Source organism: Nuphar pumila, chromosome 2, assembly GCF_984573655.1.
Source record: "Nuphar pumila chromosome 2, dmNupPumi1.hap1.1, whole genome shotgun sequence".
Taxonomy (NCBI): domain Eukaryota; kingdom Viridiplantae; phylum Streptophyta; class Magnoliopsida; order Nymphaeales; family Nymphaeaceae; genus Nuphar; species Nuphar pumila.
Genome location: NC_143250.1, coordinates 37,191,070 through 37,208,111, shown reverse-complemented (window position 1 = coordinate 37,208,111; position 17,042 = coordinate 37,191,070). Strand labels below are relative to the sequence as shown.

The 17,042-nt window shown below is 40.9% G+C and overlaps 1 protein-coding gene across 5 annotated transcripts in view; it reads right to left on the bottom strand.

Annotated features, from left to right (window-relative positions):
- Positions 1 to 373: 373 nt before the first annotated feature.
- The window catches only part of LOC149845274 (uncharacterized), a 168,023-nt gene continuing 151,354 nt past the window's right edge, over positions 374 to 17,042 (bottom strand). For 4 of the 5 annotated variants that reach the window (XM_089995655.1, XM_089995658.1, XM_089995659.1 and 1 more), the window contains 12 exons: positions 5,688 to 5,815; positions 5,259 to 5,562; positions 4,921 to 5,120; positions 4,659 to 4,783; positions 4,382 to 4,499; positions 2,849 to 2,904; positions 2,662 to 2,755; positions 2,387 to 2,582; positions 2,168 to 2,257; positions 1,989 to 2,092; positions 1,844 to 1,906; positions 374 to 836 (listed from right to left, as the gene is read on the bottom strand). In XM_089995655.1, the coding sequence (XP_089851781.1) occupies positions 729 to 836; positions 1,844 to 1,906; positions 1,989 to 2,092; positions 2,168 to 2,257; positions 2,387 to 2,582; positions 2,662 to 2,755; positions 2,849 to 2,904; positions 4,382 to 4,499; positions 4,659 to 4,783; positions 4,921 to 5,120; positions 5,259 to 5,562; positions 5,688 to 5,815 (1,586 nt within the window). In that variant the 3' untranslated portion in view covers positions 374 to 728. Of the gene's footprint in view, positions 837 to 1,843; positions 1,907 to 1,988; positions 2,093 to 2,167; positions 2,258 to 2,386; positions 2,583 to 2,661; positions 2,777 to 2,848; positions 2,905 to 4,381; positions 4,500 to 4,658; positions 4,784 to 4,920; positions 5,121 to 5,258; positions 5,563 to 5,687; positions 5,816 to 17,042 lie in introns of those variants that run through there. The other variant, XM_089995660.1, reaches the window with a different exon arrangement.

Here is a 17,042-nt window from a genome sequence, read left to right as displayed (position 1 = left end):
GAGCATGTTGAAAACATCTAAGAGGTCAGATTGAGTCAAACCAACTTGCATCGTGAGATTCCAACTAGATTGTACCTAAAATCGTCTGTATTCAATATAAACCATGAATAAAATTTAATTTGCAGCCCAGTCAGCTTAAAATTGGCTCCAAGGGCATGGAGTCATGTTGGCAAAAAGGTAGGATGATTTCTCGCGGACACGCACAGAAGTTATTGCTGCCTTTCTAAAAAAAATGCCTATATTTTTCATAAGACCGTGCATACCCCTTGATAGTGCACAAATGGGATCACTGAAGTTCTCTCTTTAGATTTGACCATACACCGACTCATAGTTTCGTAAAATTCGAAACATAGAACTCAATCATTTCAGATCATGGTCAAATTTGGATGTACGTATCTTGATGTGAATATTCACATAAAAGATATCAGCTGTAAGTTCCTTGACAAAGTGAAAAATATCAGCTGTTCTGGAACGTTAATTTCTTAAATACACTATAAATAGCTTCTTCACAATGTTACCACTTACAAGGGGCATATGCCACAAGATGGCCAACATATATCACACTCGCGATTGAAGATTCAACTCATAAGCCAACTTCATCCAGCATAGTGTACTCCAGAATCCTCATGAACAAGCAGAGAAGAGAAACAGAGCTCCCAACTTCGAAGGTCCATACAGAGCCATGAGCCAAAATGCACACATTTGAGACAAAATATAATAATATACATTCATATCTGCCACCATTTCCGGCCTTCCATTGTCTTGACAAGTTCGTTTGCCATTGATGCAAAATTTTCAGCCCCACTCTGCAGTTCTTCGGTACGCTGACTGATTCTCTGGCATTATAATATGAATTTATCAAAGGGCACTTAATAGATTGCTAGTTCGCTACAAACATAAGTAAAATTTCTTAAACAATGACTCAACAGAGTGACACTAGCTAAACATTAAGAATAGAGCCTAATGGAGTTTAGCAGGAGTTAGTTTCAGGATATTCCACATTCTTATTGAGAACAGGTTCGAGCCAAGTTCGATCCAAGGTGCTCAGGCCTGTTCTTCAGAGTCTGAGCTCAGTCTAGGTCATAATCTACATCCACAATAAAGAAAAAGGATTTTTTTGGAAAAGAAAAATATTCAAATGGTGATCTACCACGAATGAGAAGCCTTATTATAGTGAGTTTAACATGACAGAGAAAAGTTTCCAATCATTCGAGCTTGGCTCCTCAACCTTTCATGGCGGAAATGGTGCAGTTAAAAGGATATGATGTTAAAGGAGAATTTGATATCGGGAGGAAATATATTGTACAGAAATGAAAAAATTGTAAGAGAATTCTAAAAATACTAAAGAGATAAATGGCTCGCAAATTTTGAAGGGATGAGAAGAGCCATCAGCTTCCAAGTGTGATGGCATAAGGCTTTCTGTAAATGGTGGTCCTGGTAAGGATGCGAAGGACAATACAAAATCATTATTGTATGGCAGCAATCTGATATAACCAAAACTAAAGGGTTCACAGACTTTAACAACGTATCAGACAAGTGGTAAAATTCACTATTAAGGGAAGGAACAAAGAACCTAAAGAAGGAATCTGATGGTAATATGACATGAAAATTCTGAGTCTATAGTCTGCAGACAACACTGGAGAGTTCGGATCCCATCATTTGACATAAGATAGGTTCAATCCTAGCCGTTCAACCAATGGCTAGGATTGGTCCACATTCTCACCTGGATGTGGACTGATCCTAGCTGTCCAGATGCATCAGTTGGACGGCTAGGATCGACATAGGATCCTTTGTATCCTATGTCGAAGAATGGGAGCCTTTTTAAACACTGGAAGGTCAGTACCTGAAGTTTTTCTTGACGTTCTGCAAGCTTGTTCCTTGCTTGTTCTGCTGCTCCAGAGACATCCTGGATTAAATTACATATATGGACTTAAATCTCTAACACAGGAATCAACTGGAATATGATACATAGATTAGCCCCAACTTACTCCAGCTTTTCTATACTGAGCAATGATTTCTTCAGGTGTCCTCATTCTGGGCTTCACAGTATCTGCTCTTCCACCAAGCAACTTTTCCCTCTCAGTTTCCTCATCTGTATGCAAAATAAACATCAAGCAACTGGTTAAACAACTGCAGAAAGCAGAAAATGAAAAATGGCATCATATACCTCTTTTATTATGCCTGCTAATGGAGCCTATGGTGCTGGCAGCAGTTGATGATGATGGAAGTGGTACAATGTCATCTATTTCAATGTCATCTAACAAGAAGCAAATCAAATAGAAAGTTAATTCCAATATTTATATATACCTGAAACTAAGGAATACTATTCCAACAATGACCTATATGACTAGAAAGAGAAAAGACTATTCAGGATGATTGACCATACCAATACTAAGTTCCACATCCTCCTGCTCATATGCAGCACCTTTTGAAGGATCGAGAAATGGATTCTTGGAAAATGTGATTCCTAGCTCTTCTGCAAAAGTAGCTCTTGAAAGACCTCTACTGTTTCCCACAGTATTCCCTACTGGGCCACCTTTGAACCCCTTCATGATGCTCCCAATAATCCCCGGAGCAGGATTCTGCATAAACCAAATAAACTGCTACAGAGAAATCCTTAAAGATCAAATATATACAAGAGTATGAGGAGAAAAGATTTACCTGTTTTTTTACTTGATGTGAAGCCATACTCATGGCAGCATCTGCAGCAGCTGCAAGGACTTTATCATGAACGCATGGCAAAGAATCAGGAATCCTACATTAGCAATCCATGAAACTTTTCAGAGCAAATTTACAGACTGCTTCTATTAGACCAATAGTTACGCAACAACACAAACTGAGTAGGTACCTGAAATCATTTTCTCTGGACAAAATTGAAATGAATGCCAGTTCACTGCTATTGTTCTAGTACCACAGAAATACAAGTCAGGAACTAATAAACATTATACACATCATGCAAAAGACAAGACAAAAAAAAGACTACATGCAATATATTTCAAAAATTGTATCTGACAAGATGCAAGAAGCATTCTGCAATAACTTGATATTTACGTGAAAATTTTCAAAAACAAACTAGGAATCATGCAGAACTTGAGGAGCTCCTCACAAACTACAAATGGCGTAGTTAGTAACATGTAACATGGATTCCAATCTTCACCAAATCCAAATTATTTCCACACAACTTTGTTAAATGAAACAAGGGCTGGCCATAGGGAGCCTTGTATCCTGGGGAAGCAAGAAATAAAGCATTGGCGCTCGCTTAATACAGAAGCCAAGTATAGAGTCATTACTCCAAAGAATGCAAGATAATATGGCTGAAACACATCCTTGAACATCTTAGTACAAGTTAAGCTCCCCATCTTGGAAAACAGGTGCAGAAATGTAGAATCCATTCTGCTGTATCATGAACGGATGGAACATGAGGTATTGGCATATTGCCATTAATTCTAAAGAAGATTTAAGCAAATTTTATTCATACTACATGAAGTCTTAAAATCAGTTGGCAGAAATATTCACCAAAGCCACAGGGCCACCTAGACTTGGTTCACATATTAGGACACTAGGAATATTAAGAAGGTGTTGTTGGTTCTTTTTTTTTTTGGATAGGCAAACCGTGGGGTAACCCTTATGTGATTTGAAACCAAGATCCTCAGTTATGATAGTGCAACCTAATCATTGCTAGTTATAGGTTTTTTTTGTCTTCTCCTGAATTATGTATAGTTGAGCATTTCTGTTTCATGTTTACTAAGCACATATTATTCATCTATCTCAGTATGTATAATGTCTTGGATTACTGATTACATCCACACACACACACACACAAAGAGGAGGGTACCTTCCACTTCTAAAGGAAAAAATAGGAACCACATATATGAAGCGAATATGGAAAACAAAACAAGAGAACCAAGAGAAAAGGGATGAGAAATAGACCCAAATACTGGTTGGTGCTTTACTTTAAAAGAAAAATGGATCAATAGACCAAAGCCCTTTCTTCAATTCATTATGTAGGAAGTAAATACTTAATTCAGCACATTTTTCTAGAAAAGAGCCCGTTATATATATATATATATAAATATGCTTGATGGATGTATTTCCTTTATATATGACATGGTTTAGGGTATTAGAAATTTACATCACCATCCCTGTATACAGCGAGAAATATAAATCAATATTAAAGTACAGATATAACACTGCACAATTAGCAAGTCAAATCATTCAAAATAATATAGTGCATAGAATTCCATTTATGGGCAGTGGATCAGAGATGACATCTAGATGGTGTGAGCATATAAGTGCATGAGTCCAGAGCACCAGGAACATGATTATGGATGATAATTCTTGGTAGACACTATTACCAGACAGCAAGGTTGAATATGCTCACCAAACCAATATGCCCTTTGTCATCAGAACACATTGTTTTAGCCATGTTGGCATTGAAATTCCACCGCAGAACAGACAATAAGGAGCTTTCTCCAATCAGTTCCAAATCTGGGAAAGACCTGAGATATTTTCCAGCTGTCATAATAGATTTTCATAAAATAAATATAAAACCTGAAAAAAACTGTATGTGAAGAAATTAGACAAGAATTAGAAAGGTTTTCTGCTCACTAACTTCAAGATCATCTAAACATATAAACTAGATACAAGAAAGGAAATGCCTTATCTCAAGAAGTCCAGTCTGATAAAGTAGAACCAAACCAATGGTATTCTCATCCTTTCTAAAAGTTGCTGACCAACAACACGACTTTTCAAGATGTACTTCATGAATCCACTTACTGTCACCCTAAATTAATGAAAATTAGGCAATGTAAATAAAATAATATGAAAATTTTCTGTTGTTGGGTTGATGCTATTTACTGCAAAAGTTGAAATTTCATAAACATGAACCAGCAAAAGTGAAAAACTATGGCCAACACTAACCTCTATAACTGATGATAAAGAGTACAACTGCAATGCATTCTCACAACAAAGTAAAAGAAGTGAATCTGATAGACTCTTTGGAGGACAGGATGTCTCATCAGCCTGCTGAGGACATGAATCTATACCAGCAAGAGCGCTGTTTGTTCCATGGCCAGTTTGAATATCTTTGGACATGGATTGGTTTGATGACCTTTCCTGGACTGAAACATCACTGCTTATTAGAAAGAACCTGATATGGTGATAAACATGCAGGATACTAATATCCAACCACAACTAATCGAAAGAAAGGATCATGTATCAGTTTCAAGATGTTTTTAAAGATAAAATAAAATACTTGCCCAAAATATGCATAGAAATTGTGCAAGACTGCTTTTTCGGGTGAAAAAGTCGAGAACTTATCATGTCACCAGTGGATGCATTAATAGCAATGATATTGGCATCTCTATCAGCAACAAAGAGGCAGTTCAGTCCCTCAGTCATGTCCTGCTCTAAAGGCTTAGACTCTGGATGTTCTGAATTATCTATTACATCGCTTACTGGACACAAACATTCCAATGCCATGGAAACAATTGATGAATGATGGACGCCTAAGCAATCTCTACGAAACATGACTGAAAATGACTGCATGTTAAGCATCAATACCTGGCAATAAAGAAATACATTCAATTCCAAATAAACATCTCAAGAGACATCTGTCAGCTAATTATGCATTTTTACTAAACAATGAAACTTTAAATAAGATAATAATCTTAATAATTGATTCTTACTTGACCATCTTCACATCCGACAGAAAGTTGGCCTCCAGAAGTTGAAAACTGAAGTGCACGAATCGGCGATTTAAGAAGAGAAAATAATGCTACACATTGAAATCCATTTCTGGAGTTCATAGGGTAGACTGCCAAGAAAACAGACACACATCATCGTTACAGCATATAAAGCATACATGAACAATAATTAGGACTTTATACACAGCAATTATGTGAACTTCACAGGTAATAATTCACAGGGACAAGTAGGTTAATACACTAGCCAAGCTGAGCGCCAGCCTGGGCTGTCTGACCTTGGCTGGATAAAGCTTATCAGGCATGAGCTCAGACCGAACATCTTGACCAAGCTCAAGCAAAGCCAAGACATGTAGGCAACATTTCTTCCTTTATTTGCATTAAGAGCTGGAGGGGAACAGTGGTGCTCAACTCGGACGAGCTTGAGCTAAACAGAGGTATGTACAAGTTTTTCTTTTATCCATATTAAAGGTGGCAAAAGGGGCATAGAACCAACCTGTGACCTCTCTTATATGAGACAGCATGTGAGCACCTCACAACACTTCAATTTATCTTAAATGGATACAAACACTAATATACAGACTAGCTGCCCGCCCTATAATGAAACCAAATCCAGCTGAGCCTGATTTGTTTAGAGGGTGTTTGGTTACTCACTAACTCCAAAATTCCAGATCAGATGGAACCTTGTGCCGTACACCACAATGTGAATTTCCAACTTATCCTACTTTTCCAAATAAAGGTGCAGCAAAATGCCCTTTTAGGGAGAACCAAATACATATGCTGCTTCACTGTTCCAGCGGGACATGAAACATAAACAAAATCCACTTAAAGACAACTAGTAACCTGCCTCAAAATCTCAAGCCTGGTAAAAACCTTCAAACCTCAAGAATCAATTGGCACACTAAATGATGCTCCCTAACCTAATTTTTAAATTACTCTGAGAAGTCAATTTGTGCAGTAAAGAATTCTAAATAATCCATGGGTTCCTGAAACTCAAGTCTCAGGCTACAGTTGCCAAATCCATGATAGTGTGCCTTTAATTCTTACTAAAGTATATGCTTTAGAAACAAAAACAGATAAAAAAAGACAAACCTGAAAATGATCAAAATTAATGTTAACAAAAACCCAGATACTATATTCATGCCATAGAGATACCATAACGATCCATATAGAATGCACTAATTGCTAACTGGCAAATTTGATTGCCACTGTGACAACTCAAGAGACGACAAAAGAAACTTGTTCAGAAGATACAGCTCTTGTGGGTGACGAAATTCAGCATCAATCAGAACACAGACGCATAGTACATCCATATTCCACATGTGACCCATTGCAAGAAGTAATCAACAGATGTACACGAAATAATCTCTTTCTTCTCCAATGTGTGACCGACAACGCTATAGGTTTCATGGACAAAATTAAGATGCAGTTTTTCTTTATTATCATGGTAATAATGAATCATGCATGAAAAGGGGAGATGATTGAAAACAGTTAAAATCAGTAACCACACACTGACAAGACAAAGTCAGTTCATTACCCTTACAACGATGACCCAGCTTGTGCTACAAATCCATGAATATACCTCCTATCACCTCTGACTCTAGGCCAATGTCATAAAGATATGGGTAAAATGTTAATATATATATATATATATACATTATGCTTTTGCAATATATATATATATATACATATATATTACACTTGTATATGTATATTTATATATAATTTTATTTTTGTCTTTTGTAATGCCCACTAGGGGCAATTTAGTTTTTTGTACCTAGGTAAATATTCATGTCCACTAGGGACATTTTTGGGTTTCTTTATTATTTTTTTTCTTTTTCTTTTCTTTATTTGACCAAGGGAAAAAGGGTCCTCCCTTTAGAGTCGTTGGGACCCTTCCCAACAGTCATATATATGACCGTTGGGGAGCTCTCCTTGGTCCCCATAAGTTGTATAAATAAGGGTCTTATGTAACAAAAGAGGACATGTGAAAGCTGATTGTTGGTTCAATATACAGAATAGAGGAAAAATAAACAAAATTGAGAATAAATCAGCTACTGCTGTGGACACAAAAGTGCCATCCACAGATGTGCAACAACTTTTGTTATCAGCATTGTCACAGATGACAACAAACACAACAACAACAACAACTACGCCTTCATCCCAAAACAATTGGGGTCAGCGATATGAACCAAAAAAGAAATTCATTTTGGGTCTTCCACAGATGACGATCAAGCAAAATGAACAAGGCGAATGGTATATTGATTCAGGTGCCGCCACACATGTTACGGGTAATGCGGGTAAGTTATCTCACTTATTGCCTTATTTTGAAAAAGGTAGTATAGTTACGGGAGATGGAACTTATCACTCCATTAGTCATACTGGCAATGCACATATCGCTATGTCAAAGTCCTCACTTCACTTGTCCAATATCCTTCTTGCTCCTAATATTAAAAAGAACATTGTTTCTGTAGCTAAACTTGTTGACGATATGAATTCTTCTGTCGAATTTACTCCCTCTTCTGTTCATGTTAAGGATCTACGAACGAAGAAGACGTTCGCTAAGGGGGAGCGACAAGAAAACATGTACGTCTTCAAGGAGATTCCTTCAGTGTTTTCGCCATTAGTCTCAGTCCTCCAGTTGAAGTCGTCCAAGCATTCTTCAGTGTCTTTGTTTTTTCCTTCATTGAAAGTTTTTAATTCATCTTATTGTAATAAGCCAGATATTTGGCATAGTCGTTTGGGACATTGTAGTTGGGGTTTCGTTGAAAATCTTGTATCTGATGGTCTCCTTCCAGAGTCTAGTTTATGTTCATTTTTTGATAATAATAATAAATGTTCTTTATGCGAACTCTGCAAAAGCCTTGTTCTTCCTTTTCATATTATAAATAAAAGAGCTTCAAAGCCATTTGAGATTATTTGTTCCGATGTTTGGGGACCCGCACCTATTCCTTCTCTTTCTGGCAGTCGTTACTATATTGTCTTTATTGATTCCTATTCCCGTTATACTTGGATATATTTCTTAAAACACAAGCATGAAGTTTTTCAAATATTTCGGGAATTCCATTCGATGGTCAAAACAAAGTTTGCTTGTGCTATTGTGCATTTATAATGTGATGGTGGAGGAGAGTATTCATCGAACAAGTTTATTGCCTTTCTTCGGGATAAAGGAATAAGTCGACAGGTTTCTTGCCCTCATACTCCTCAACAAAATGGGGTTGCGGAGAGGAAACACAGGCATATTGTCGAGAGCGCGATGAGCATGTTACATGATAGCAATGTGCCCGTTAGTCTCTGGACAAAAGTTTTTCACACATCTGTTCATATCATAAATCGTCTTCCTACGACACTTTTGGATAAAAAATCTCCCTATTATACTTTATTTGGGCAACATCCCTCTTACGATGAGCTGCGTGTTTTTGGTTGTGTATGTTATGTACATATTGATTCATCTCTGCGAAATAAGTTTCAGGACAAGGCTGTCAAGTGCAGATTTGTTGGGTATGCAGATGAATACAAAGGTTATCGATGCTATGACCCTACTACAAAACATATTAGGACCTCCAGAAATGTTGTTTTTGACGAACGAAATTTTCAGGTCAATGACTCTGCAGCGTTGCCACCTCGAGAATTAGAAGTATATGATCCATGGATGAGCGCAGATCTTTTTGCTAATACAGGAGAAACATGTCAAACGAATTGTCCTTCCTTCGGCTTGAGTAGGGAGTTGAATGACTCACAGATGCATGTTGAATTATCTCCAGTTGAGCCACCCCCAGTAGAACGCTTATCTGGACAGATATACACTAGACGGGACAAAAATACAGAGCCGAGGAATGTGGAAAGCATCGCCAATGATTCGGCTCAAAGGCCGTCACGCATTAAGCATCCTATTCAACGATGGGTGAGCTATGAGACCTTCTCCCTTGATTTCCAATTGTTTATGTCTCAGCTCACAAAACAGGATGAACCCACTTGTTTTAATCAAGCTCTTCAATCCCGTTATTTGACTGAAGCTATGAATGAAGAAATGAAAGCTCTTCATGAATGCCAGACTTGGGAAATGGTCCCTCGGCCAAAAGGAAAGAATGTAGTTGCCTCAAAATGGGTTTATAAAATAAAGTATAAGCCTGAAGGAAGTATTGACAGATATAAGGCGCGACTTGTTGCTCGAGGATTCACACAACAATATGGTGAAGACTACGATGAAACTTTTAGTCCGGTAGTCAAAATGGGTACTATTCGTATCATCATATCCCTAGCAGTCGATCGAGGTTGGAGCCTTAGCCAGATGGATGTTAAAAATGCATTTTTGCATGGAACTTTAAAGGAAGAAGTATATATGGAGCAACCACCTGGTTATGCCGAGAAGGATCCTACTGCCTGAGTGTGCAAACTAAGGAAATCTCTGTATGGGTTGAAACAGGCGTCCCGTTCCTGGTTTGAAAGTTTCTCTATGCAAATTCAGAGTTATGGTTTTAGAAGATACTCTCTGGATCACTCACTCTTTATTTACCAAAAGGCAGACATTGTTATACTTCTTCTTATATATGTTGATGACATTGTGATCACTGAGAGCTCAGATAATCATGTGCAAGACGTGAAGCAGTTTTTAATGAAAACTTTCAAGATGAAAGATTTAGGGGAGTTGCGGTACTTTCTTGGTGTGGAAGTTGACAGACAACAAGACACATTGACACTCATGCAACAAAAATACACTCTTGACCTTTTGGAAAGAGCCGAGATGACGAATTGCAAACCAGTCAGCACTCCTAGTGTATTACATCAAAGGCTGAGCTCTGAAGATGGTCATCTTTGTGTCAACCCTACAACGTATAGAAGTCTCGTGGGGATGTTACAGTACTTGACCTTTACCAGACCTGATATAGTTTATGCTGTCAACCAGGTATCCCAGTTTATGCATGTTCCAACGGAGGGTCATATGGAAGCTGTGAAGCGCATTCTACGCTATTTAAAAGAAACTATAGGAGATAGACTTGTTTATCGCAAGAACGATAATCTGCATAGAGGACATGAACTCATCACTTATACAGACGCATATTGGGCAGGGGATCCAGATGAGAGACGATCTGTCTTTGGATATTGTGTATATATTGGGCACAATTTAGTGTCCTGGAGCAGCAGAAAACAAAAGGCAGTGGCACGATCGAGTACAGAGGCTGAATACAGATCGATGGCTGCAGGCACGGCAGAAGCCACATGGATTAGACACTTATTGAGTGATCTTGGAGAGACAATTATTCGATCATTTCTTTTATGTGACAATCAAAGCGCAATAAACATTGCATGTAATCCTATCCAGCATAGCAGAACGAAGCACATTGAGATTGATCAACATTTTATACGGCAAAAAGTTGAGATGAAGGAGATAGAACTACGTCATGTTCGAACAGAAGATTAAGTGGCAGACCTGTTTACCAACGGATTAACAGGACGTCAATTTTGGCTATTGAAGAGCAAGTTGTACATGCTCCAAAATCACGTACAATTTGAGGGAGGGTGTTAAAATATAGTTTGCGTATGGATATGGATCCAGATCCATACACATGTTAAATGAAACACATGCTCAATATAACCTCATTAATGGCATTCTTGTAATATCATTGTATATCTGTTTTACTTTATAAAGTTTAGGGTTTTGGAGGTCGAGCTATTGAGTGGCGCCCGAGCCTTTGTGCATCTCTCTCTCTCTCTCTCCTTGTTTCCTGTGGAAGCTGAACCAGATACATACGAAATCAAATCTGATAGTTCTTTCCTTCTCTTCTTCCCCTCTTTCGCAATGGCCGATAAAGATGCAGAGATTGATCTCTCATTCAAATTGAATGGGACCAACCATAGAATGTGGACGGCCGTTATGGAAAACAACCTCAAAGGCAAAAAACTTTAAGGCTATATATGTGGCACCATTCCAGAATCTTAATTAAAGCTCACTAAATGTAAAAGTCGAAAAAAAAAATTTGATTGGATCCGGGCCGGATCCGGACCCGGGTAAATCAGTCGGCTGCGTGCTTTTAAAAGCACGCAGCGACTGAGGGGGGGAGGTTCTCGAAACATCCTTCCCCCTCTCATCTCTTGGTCTCTCTCATAACGCCCATCTCTCTTCCCTTCTTCCCCCCGACTCATCTCTGCACCCTCTCTCTCGCTGGAGACCCCGGTCAACCTGCCGCCACCTGCGACCTCCTTCCGCCGCTGCCGGCTACCCCCAGGTACGCCCCCTTTTCCTCTTTGCTCTCTCGTCTCTTCCCCGATCTCCTCTTTTTCCCCTCATCTTTCCGTTGCGCAAGGAGGGGTTCGAGCCGCCTCCCTGCTGCCTTAAATCGCAGGGGAGGGGCAAGGCCCCCTCCCTGCGACTCTTTTCAGCGAGGGAGGGGACGAGCCCCTCCCTGCGCCGTGTTTGGTAAGGGAGGGGCCGAGCCCCCTCCCTGTGCCACTATTAGGAGGGGAGGGGTCGAGCCCCCCTCCCTGCTCCTTACTCCCCGTGGGGTCACGGGAGGGGTCAAACCCCCTCCCTGTGCCCACTCTTAGCAGGGGAGGGGCCGAGCCCCTCCCTGCTCCCTATATCGGCAGGGGAGGGAGGGTCCAACCCCTTCCTGCTCTCCTGTCAGCGAGGGAGGGGGTCGAGCCCTCCCTGAACCCTCACCTTCTCCGTGTTCAGCCGACCGACAGGGGGCAGAGCCTCCTGTCTTCGTCGCTTGTCGGCAGGAGGACTCCCCCCTTGTCTCCCTCTTTGGTCCGATCGACAGGGGGGCAGATCCCCCTGTCGTTGTTCTTTCACGTCAGGCTGGGCGGGGCAGAGCCCCCTGCCTGTGTCTTTTCTTCGATCAGTGGGCACGGTGGGAGGACTGGGTTTCTTCCTGACGCCCTATGCTTACTGGGTAGGGGAGGGCCGAGCCCTCCCTGTGTTTTGTTTCTGCTTGGCAAACAGGGGCTCATCCCCTGTCTTTGTTTCTTTTTGCTGGACAGAACAGGGTCGTCGCCGCTGCCCGTTTTTAGAGATGGCGGAGGTCGAAGTCCCCGACCCCTCTTTGCATTCTTGGCAGGCAGGGGCGAAGCCCCCTGCCTCCCCCTTAGTGGCTTGCAGGGAAGGGCCTCGCCTCCTTGCTCTCTTGGCAGGCAAGGCGAAGCCTCCCTCGTTGTTTTCTTCAGGCAGGGGTACAACCCCCTGTCTCCCTACTTCTCGCTGACAGCAGGTCGGTAGGGGCTTGCAGCCCCAGCCCCTGCTTCTTGCACTTATGGAAGGTGCGCAAGGGCACGATGCCCCTGCCTCTGCTTCCCTTACGTCAGGACGACGACGGTGCCCCTGACCTTCTATTTTGGTGTTAGCTTGCTAAGATCGTCACTTTTGCAGCTCGTACGACGGATCCTGCTCGCGCTCCACGACCCGAGCCTTCCATCGCTTACACTCGTAGACGCCAACAAGCTTGCAACTCCCAAAGGTAGGGGAAGATTGCACAGAAGACTTGGACAATTGAATTGAGTTCAATTAACTAAAAAGGACAAATAAATAAATATATATGCATATATATATATCATATATATTTATATGAGTACGCATTTAACTCAAGGACGAGGTTTCGTGATCCTTGTCCTTTACTTTGCCGTCGTGCATCACGCAAAGGTTCTGTGTTGCACTCCTGCTTACGGTCTTTACTTTGACGTTGCGCGTTGTGCGGGGGGTTTGCGTTGCACTTCTGCTTACCGCCTTTACTTTGCCGTCGCGCTTTGCGCCTAGGCTCTTGCCTTTGCATATGTGTTGGTATTGCCTTGCTATTGTAGATGACGTGCAGGTTCTTGATCTTTGCGTATGCCTTAAAGGCATCCTCGTGGAGGATGCAAGGGGCATTTACCCCTCTCCCTCTTTCGACAAGAGTTCAGTCGGGAGCGAGCGGCACATCCTCGTCTAAGGAGAGGGATACCTCGCAAGGATCCTGGCTCTTCGTGTGTGCAGTCCTGCAGAGTCAACTTGAGATTTCAGGGAGCTGAACAAAAGCATCAAAGACTGCTCCAAATCGAAGCATTTGGAAGGATGTGACTGCCTGGTTCTGCTCGCCTTTTTGGCATATCTCGGGTGATCCCGAATTGGGGGTTCGAGCGAACTTCTTAGTGGGTGTTCTGTTGAGAAACCTGTATCCCGTCTATCGAGGCCGGTATCGAGTCATGCGAGACATGTAGATACCCCGATAGCGGATGTGATTCGAGATAATCACATGCATAATGTTGGCACAAGTACTGTTGTTTCAAAAGATAGAGTAAAGTTGATAAACTTTACATCTTTGTGAAACACTCCTGTTGAGGCTTCTATTGACGAGCTATACCCCCTTCATCTTAGAGTACTTGTAGTCGTGCACGACACGTCTAGTACTGCGATGATCGGATGAGACGGTCGTGCGACCTCGAACAACGCTAAATGCAAAATGTTGTAATCACAAAACTGGCTGTATAAACTGCATGCGCGATGTTGGGTCTAGTAATCGTCAAATACGTCAAGATTCCAATTATCTGCCGATATGGAGTAGGATCATCTAGAGGTTCTCCATCATCAATCTCCATCTTTGCATTTATAATCTCTAGAGTATCTACACTTTTGTCATCAATAATTTCAGACCTGTCAATAGTTTCAGCTGCAAATTTGGATTGAGATAGCAAATACCCTTGAGGGGAATATACAACCTCAATCCCTAAGAAAAATCTGAAAAAACCAAGGTCAGTCATTCCAAAACTTTGCTTGACAATAAATTTAACTTGATCTACTCTCTATTTATTTGATGATCATATCATAGACATAAAGTAATAAAATAACAATACCTACAGCGAAATTCTTAACAAAGCAGTGTCAGGATAATAGGAAGTATATACAAGCTTAAGCATAACAGAACTAAAGCGATCATACCAAACTTTTGGAGCTTGTTTAAGACCATACAAAGTTTTTTTAAGGCATAGAACTTTTTCCTTAGGAACATTATATCTAAGGGGTGGATCCATATATACTTCTTTTAAAACACCATTTAAAAATGCATTTTTAGCATTCATTTGATAAATTGGCCATTTCCTAACAGAGGCTATGGCTATGAGAATTCTAACAATAGTCATACGTGTTACGGGAACAAATGCTTCATCGTAGTCAATACCATATTCTTGAGCATATCCTTTAGCGACTAACCTAGGTTTATGTCTTTCTAAAGATCCATCACTTTTAGTTTTGACTTTAAAAACTCACCTACATCCTATTGATCTCTTGTTGGTTGGTATATCAGACAATTCCCAAGTTTGAGAATTTTCTAAGGCTTTAATTTCTTCACTCATTGCATTTTGCCACTTATGATAGTCCTTTGCTTGATTATATGTAAAAGGTTCAAAGTATGAATAAATTTTTGCTAAACAAGCTCTATAGTGAGGTTTGAAAGATTCATATAGCATAAATCTATCTGGAACTCTACGTGGTCTCTCTGAATGCCTAAGTCTTGTGTTTTTTTGTTCTTCTATGGTTGAATATTTTTCAAAAGCACTTAGTGGTTCATTATCTTGTCTTCTTTGATATTGAATGACATTTGGATGATCGTGGGGCTCAGTAGCTTGAGATTTGTTGCAGATAATATCATTAATGTTTTCATTTAGTAAGGATATTTCTAAAAACTTGTATTCACTTTCATCTTTGGATGAGGCAGTGTCAAAACTATTTTCTTGTTCTAGAAATGTGACATTCCTAGAAATACGTCAAAACTATTTTCTTGTTCTAGAAATATGACATTCCTAGAAATATAAAGTTTGTTATTTTTAGTATCATAACACCTAAATCCTTTTTGGCTTTCTTCGTATCATAAGAATATACATGGAATTGCTTTAGGAGATAATTTATCATTCTTATGGCTAAGAACAAAGCATTTATACCCAAAGACCCTTAGTCTAGGATAATCATGAGAGACCTATGTCACATGGGTGCGGGTGCGACACGGGTGCGGCGCAATTCCAAAAAATTTGGACACGGGGACTCGGCTATATATATATATATTAAAAAATATATATTATAAATATATATATTTTAAATATTATAATTATATATATATATAACAATAAATTAACACATAAAGAGGGTGCAGGGAGGGGGGCCAAGCCCCTCCTCTGCGAGCAGAGGGTGCAGGGAGGGGGGCCGAGCCCCTCCCCTGCGAGCAGAGGGTGCAGGGAGGGGGGCCGAGCCCCTCTTCTGCGAGCAGAGGGTGCAGGGAGGGGGCCCGAGCCCCTCCTCTGCGAGCAGAGGGTGCAGGGAGGGGCCGAGCCCCTCCCCTGCGAGCCGAGGGTGCAGGGAGGGGGGCCGAGCCCCTCCTCTGCGAGCAGAGGGTGCAGGGAGGGGCCGAGCCCCTCCCCTGCGAGCAGAGGGTGCAGGGAGGGGGGCCGAGCCCCTCTTCTGCGTGCAAAGGGTGCAAGGAGGGAGGCTACGAGCAGAGGGTGCAGGAGGGTCGACATACCTGACGGAGGTGGAGACGGTGGCTGCCTGTCGCCGGAGTTCGGATCGCCGGCGTGGTTGCAGGAGAAAGCTGCAGGGGCTGAGGGGGAGAGGCAAAATCGAGAGGGTAAGCCCCTCTCCCTGTCGATAAACCCCTTTTAGGGTTCGGCTGCCAAAAAAAATTTGGATCTGGGTCGGGTTTGGACCCGACCCGACCCGGATCCAAAACAAAATTTAAAACTCGAAATGGACAATTTTGGACTCGGTCAAAGTTGACCGAGTCCAAAATGTGGACGGACTCGGCCCAGACTCGTTGACCGAGTCCGAATCGGTGTTGACCGAGTCCGGGCCGAGTCCAAAGCCGCACCCGAGTCCGTGCGTGTCGACGCGGGTGCGGCAACCCTTTAGCCGAGTCCGTGTGACATAGTGAGAGACATTATAAATTTTTTCATATAGTGAAAGATTTTGATTTTTTTAAGAAGAAAGCCTATTTATAAGATATACAGAGGTGAGAGTTGCTTCAGCCCAAAAATATTTGAGAACACTTTTAGATATGAGAAGAGTTCTAGTGGTCGTTGTTATGTGCCGATGATTTCTTTTGGCTAAACCATTTTGCTGTGGTGTATTAGCACATGACCTTTGATGAAGTATTATATTTTATCTTAGATATTGTTGAAAGTCATTAGACATGTATTCACCCCCTGAGTCAGAACAAAAAATAGATATATTGGACTTTAAAAGATTTGTCACTTATAAAATTTTTTAAAATTCTCAAATACTTCATGTTTATGTTTGAGAAAATATACCCAAGTATAGCGAAAGTAATCATCCACAAAAATAACATAATAAGTGTATCCTCCTCCCTTAGAGGCAACAGG